This window comes from Misgurnus anguillicaudatus, chromosome 8 (genome assembly GCF_027580225.2).
Source record: "Misgurnus anguillicaudatus chromosome 8, ASM2758022v2, whole genome shotgun sequence".
NCBI classification, from domain to species: domain Eukaryota; kingdom Metazoa; phylum Chordata; class Actinopteri; order Cypriniformes; family Cobitidae; genus Misgurnus; species Misgurnus anguillicaudatus.
The window spans coordinates 22,676,516-22,682,601 of record NC_073344.2 but is presented as its reverse complement, the minus strand read 5'-3'; the positions used below and the strand labels follow the sequence as shown (position 1 = coordinate 22,682,601).

At 39.6% G+C, this 6,086-nt stretch overlaps 1 protein-coding gene across 1 annotated transcript; it reads right to left on the bottom strand.

Annotated features, from left to right (window-relative positions):
- Window positions 1–4,442: 4,442 nt before the first annotated feature.
- LOC129449967 (odorant receptor 131-2-like) lies at window positions 4,443–5,360 on the bottom strand. The gene has a single exon (XM_055212311.2). The coding sequence runs from the start codon at window positions 5,358–5,360 to the stop codon at window positions 4,443–4,445; it is 918 nt and encodes a 305-aa protein (XP_055068286.2).
- Between the last annotated feature and the right edge of the window lie 726 nt (window positions 5,361–6,086).

The window sequence follows — 6,086 nt, the reverse complement described above, 5'->3', positions numbered from 1 at the left end:
CCAGATGGGTTACTTTTACCGCTGTCTGTCCCTTCGAGACCCTGGTCCCACATATCGCTAGATTTTATTACCGCCCTCCCACCCTCTAAGGGTAATACGGTGATTTTGACCGTAGTGGACCGGTTCTCGAAGGCGACCCATTTCATTCCCTTGCCCAAATTACCATCAGCCAAGGAAACAGCGGTAGCTGTCATTGACCACGTCTTCCGAATACATGGCCTCCCGACAGACGTGGTCTCTGACAGGGGTCCCCAGTTTGTGTCCAAATTTTGGCGAGAGTTCTGCAAATTACTAGGGGCGACTGTTAGTCTTTCGTCCGGGTTTCATCCCCAGAGCAACGGTCAAACCGAGCGAGCCAATCAGGACGTCGAAAGGGTGTTGCGATGTCTGGTTTCCAAGAATCCTTCGTCCTGGTGTCAGCAACTCTCAATTGTGGAGTACGCACACAATTCTCTGCCGGTGTCATCTACGGGCATGTCTCCATTTAAGTGTAGTTTAGGGTACCAACCACCTAATTTTGTCAGTACTGAATCCGAGGTGTCGGTTCCCTCCGCAAACGCACTAGTCCAGAGGTGCCACCGCACCTGGACCAGAGCTCGCAGAGCTCTGCTCCAGGCAAGGTCACGTACCAAGGCCAAGGCCGATCGCCACCGGTCAAAGCCTCCCCGATACGTCGTCGGTCAAAGAGTGTGGCTTTCAACCCAGAATATTCCGATGCGTTCCGTCTCGAATAAACTTGCTCCCAAATTTATTGGCCCGTTTTCTGTTACCAAAATCATTAATCCGGTAACAGTGCGTCTTAGCCTTCCTCCTGCGTACAGGAGGGTTCACCCCGTCTTTCATGTCTCCAAAATTAAACCGGTGATTTCTTCCCAGCTTAATCCGCCTGCCCCGGTTCCCCCTCCGCCTCGTATCGTTAATGGGGAGACCACATATTCGGTTAACCGTATTCTGGACTCCAGACGGAGGGGACGCGGATTTCAGTACTTGGTGGATTGGGAAGGTTACGGTCCGGAGGAGAGAAGGTGGGTTCCTGCTCGGGACATACTGGATCACCGCCTTATTGATGCGTTCAATCAACAGGTAAAGCAGGCTGGGAACGCCGAGGGGCGTTCCTAGGGGAGGGGGTACTGTCACGGTAGGAAATCCATTGTTTTCCTCCGTGTCATGTTTGTGTGTGTGTGTTGGTCACTTACCCTGCCATGTGCTCGTTAGAGCGATCCCTTTCACCTGTGTGTTGATTGTCTCGCTCCAGCTGTTCATCATTACATCATCTCCATAAAAACTCACCTGACTTTCTGTTCCCTGCCAGATTCTATTGTTTGCTCAGTCTCCGTGTTGCTTGGTTGTTCCCTGTGCTTTGGATTGCGTGTTTCAGTTTGGATGTGTATTGTCGTCGTCGTCTTCGTGTGGATGTTCCGTGTCAGTCTGGATTTCACCACTGCTCACCACTACACCAACGTCGCACTCAAAACACCAACTTCCACCGTAGTCATCGTCACCATTGCCAGCAACAACACCGGACTGGATTACTTCTGCATTTGACATTGAATACTCTCTCTTTGTTTATATTTAATAAACATTGTTTCATTTTACATCTGCGTTTGCTTCCGTCTCTTACAAGTCATTACAAAAGCAGCTAATGGCGATTCACTTTTAATCAAGAAACAGGCTTCACTGACGAGAAGCGCAATGACTATGGCATGCAAATTATCGCGCATCCTTAGCTGTTAGCGTTAAATAGTTAGCTCTACCCACAGATCCGATCCGGTTTTCACCCGTTATCTACCAAGCTGATGCTAAAATGTAACATTAGCTAAGAAGCTTGAAATGTCTTCGATGATAATGAACACCAAATGGACGCACGAAACGTAGCGGAAAACATGGCAATTTTAATGAGATCGAATGTTTTTTTTTGTGACTGAATGTTTTTTTTGTGACTAATGATAACTTAGTTGCTAATGTAAATCAAACTTGATATATGCTGCTAAATTTGCAGCTGCTAAATTAAAATAGACCAACTCACTTTCTGGAGGTATACTCCCCCCTTCTGTTTGGAGTGTGGAGTATGAATTGATTTTTTTGGCGGATATTTTAAATGGTCCCTTTAAATAGGTAAAAGTAGTTTTTTTTTGCCAAAAATCATTAGGGCCCTATCATACCCGACACATACCCACAAACTGGTGGTCTTCTTTCTCAGCTTAGTTTTTCAGTTTACAAATTCCACCATCAATAGGGAATCGGCATGTCACGTCCAATTGGCTTTTAAAGGGGATGGGAGATGAGACTCTTGTTGGTTTATTGCACATTACGCCCAAACACACCCATTACTCATAACAAGAATAGGAACAACGATTTAGATGTGCGCTAGGCACACAAACCATTTTTTTCCTGTCGTTAAATTAGCAAAAGTGGATTCGGATAGACCCTTTTAGACCATGCACTTAGATCGTTAAAATAGGGCCCCTCGTGTTAAGTTTAAGGTTTATCATGAGGTTTAGTAATCAGCAATCATAAGAATCATTCTTTTTTGATATAGGTTGCACATTGTTTTCGTTCATGGACTATGGACCTCATAAAGTAGCCGGCCAACCCCTGGCCACCCCATTTAATTCAAGCTCTGTCATTGTTCGTATATAGGCCTAACCTTACACTGTATTCAAATTTTTTTTTAATACTTTTTTAATATACCTTCGTTGGTGGCTGAGCCCCCCTAAGATAAAAATTTGAGAATCCCCCGTGATTATTACACTTTTTTTTCTTTCATTTTCAGTTGTCTTGTCTCAGATAATATTTTCATCCACTGATTTTTTGTTTCAACCACAGTTTGTGATTTAGATAAGTGCTCCTGTAAAGCTCAATGGTAGAGCATTGTGTCAACAGGGCAAAAGGTCATGGTTTGAAACCAGGAAATGCATTACTTGTAAGAGCCATTTTGTCTTTGTAAAGGTGTCCACTAGGGTTCACTCTTGTATAATGAGGGAATATATAGGTGGGAAGTTTTCTTCAGGTTACAGGTGTTGCTTGAGGAAGCAAACAAAATACCAACCAATGTAAACCAACATGTTAATGTTATGTAATCTGAGCATTCAAATGGTGAGTGGACACTGTGTTAATAAAAGTCAAATGAAAGCCAAGTGTGCACGTACAAACATACACCGTCCAACAACCCTCATCTATTTTAATTTTTGACTTAGGTGCTTACATAACTAATAAAAGATGTCTACCTTGTAATACACTGCAAGTGACTTTGGAGAAAATCGTCTGAAAAATGCATAAATGAATGTAATGTGATAGAGAAAAAACATGAATAAGGTACAATAAGAAAAAAATGTAAAAAAACAAACAAACTCCAAAGCTGTCACTATAGGGCAACCATAAGAATTTACATTTAGGATACGCACATATGCAGTATGTATACATTTTGCTTCATTATTTACCTTTGAGGTACCAATATTAACACTTTAAGGTTCTAAGGTTTTTATACATTTGTAAGATTGCATGACATTTCTTTGTTGTTTGTCTATATTTAATATGACGTTTGTGGTCGACTGGTCTGCGAGATTGGTTAAATGTCCGATCTTTTTTCACTGCAGCCACTTGTTCTTGTCTAAATTTAAGGCGAGGCAAACCGCATCTCAAACAAGCCTAAAGTTACAATATGTAGGCCCGTATTTAGCAACGTAACTTGCGTGATGTTCTTAAACCTTTGACCTGTCGCCAACAACAACAAAACAAACAAGTAAAAGTGAAGATTAAAGACGAGGTGTAGGGAAATTAACGTCTGGAATTTACATCATTAAAAAGATAAAGAAGGTCAAGCTGCTAAATATGTTGTTCATTGTTTGTTCATGATATAGTACCAAAGCTTACTAGCACCTAAAAATGTACGTACAGTATTAGTATCTCAAAGGCACATAATGGTACCAAATATTTTCATATCTGTACCTAATGGTACATTTCAGAGCCCTTTAAAAGGTTACTGACCTAGTCACAGCTGGAGTACATATTTTGACCTTTTTTAACAGTATACTGCTGTAGATTGAAAGTACATTTGGTGTCAAAAGTTTGTAAAAAGGGTCTTATATAGCTTAAAAACACGATTAACTGTAGTCATAGTCTGTAGTCATACACAGAGAAACACACACACTGAAATGCTGCTAGGCATTAGCAATACAAAACACAGAAAACACACATTCAATCAAAATTAAGAGTTGCTCTTTCTCTCTGCAATTACATACTGTATGTGAGTAACATGTAGGGGGATAAGAGATAGTACACTGGTAATCATGAAGCATCCCATAATATTACAATAAACTTTTACAAGTATGAACATTGATCAACAATTCATTACTGTTAAATTTGATTTAAATAGCCTATCATACACACCGATACATGATACATCAAGTATCATTGTCATAAAAGCACTTAAGTGAAATTGTTCATGATGGCACAATCTTTAAAATAAAGACTTTACATGTAAAGCGTTCCCTTATTTTTCTTGCAAACTTCTGATCACGAGCACCATAAATCAAAGGACTCAATAATCTTGGAATAATATTTGTGAGCAGATAAATTAAGAAAGTCATATTACTTCTATATGCAGGTAAATCGGATAGGATGACAAAATTCAAAATTGGTGTAAGATAAGACAACATACAAAGAAGTAATTGCACACCGTGCAACAGTATTGTGTTTCGAGCCTTATTCGCTGATCCTTGTGAAGTTGCCTTTTTTGCTGTAAACAAAACTCTGCAGTAAGTATAAATCAAAATTAACCACACTAATGACATATAAATGACTTGTGAATAAGTCTTACGATCCTGGTGGGGTTTGGTAGGAAACACAATTAATGGGTAGCAATATACAGGAGACCTGAAGAAAGATGCAGGTTGCGTTGAAAATAAAAGAATGAGATCTGCCAGTGAAGGTATGGCTCCTACACACCATAAAAAACTAATAAAGATGTAGGTCCTTAGTGGTGTGCAAATCTGATGGTGGTGCAGAGGTTTACAGATAGCAATGAAACGCTCAATGGCCATGCCAGCCAGATTCAATGGACTTATCATAAAGGTAGTTGCAGCAAGAATCAACAATGTGCAACAAAATGGGAAATTAACAAATCGTAAAGTGTAGCTCATCACATAAAGCGCTACCGACACAAAGATCATAATCATGTCATTCATTACAAGGTTAATGTATAAAATATATCTGGAGTCTCTTGAAAATATTGGATTGGAAAAGAAAGTGACCACAAGCATTGCGTTAATAGAATTAATGATAAGTCCAAGAAAAACTATAACAATGTTTTTAACTAAAGCTTCCTCATAACTATCCACAAAATCAGATGTTAAGTTCATTTTCCAGATGTTTGCAAGCGAGGATCTGGAAAAAAACAGCATAAGGCACTGGTTAATATGAGAAAGGCCCAGTCAGACCCAGTCTTAGGGAAAGTTTATTATATTGTATAAATCATTTTAAATTTCAAATATAAAGTGAAATCAATCTTATTTTATTCTTAACAAGAAATATGTTTATTAAAATATATGTTTATATTTCTATATATCTTCTCCACGATAACACAATTTTTGTTTGTTGTCCATTTTGTTTCAGTTGTTTTGTAGATATACTTACCTAAATATGTGGCTTTGTGCAGCTTCTCTGAGTTTGGGCTTAAAACTCAAGGCCATATTTTTATTGAAGTGATCTTTTAATGATGAGATTAACTGTGCTGGACTGGACTGCGGCCTTGAACTTGAAAACGCAATGCGCATTGTGTGCGCGGCATGGCGCTTCCTACCCATTAACTTAACCAAATGTAAACATTTTATTGCATTTGATCTTATACAGTAGTACACTTAAAAAACATGCAGCATTTTTTTTTCCAAATCAACACATATTTAAAAAAAAGCCAGAAAAACAGGACACAATGCAGGCAAAGAGACACTTAACAGTTCCAATTCTTCGAACAAAAACATGGTAGTGAGCTCTTTGAAAGTCATTTGCAACAGTTCACAAGGCAGATCACTGGGCAGTGCACAGGGCAGCGCACAGGGCAGGTCACAGGGCAACGCACAGGGCAGGTC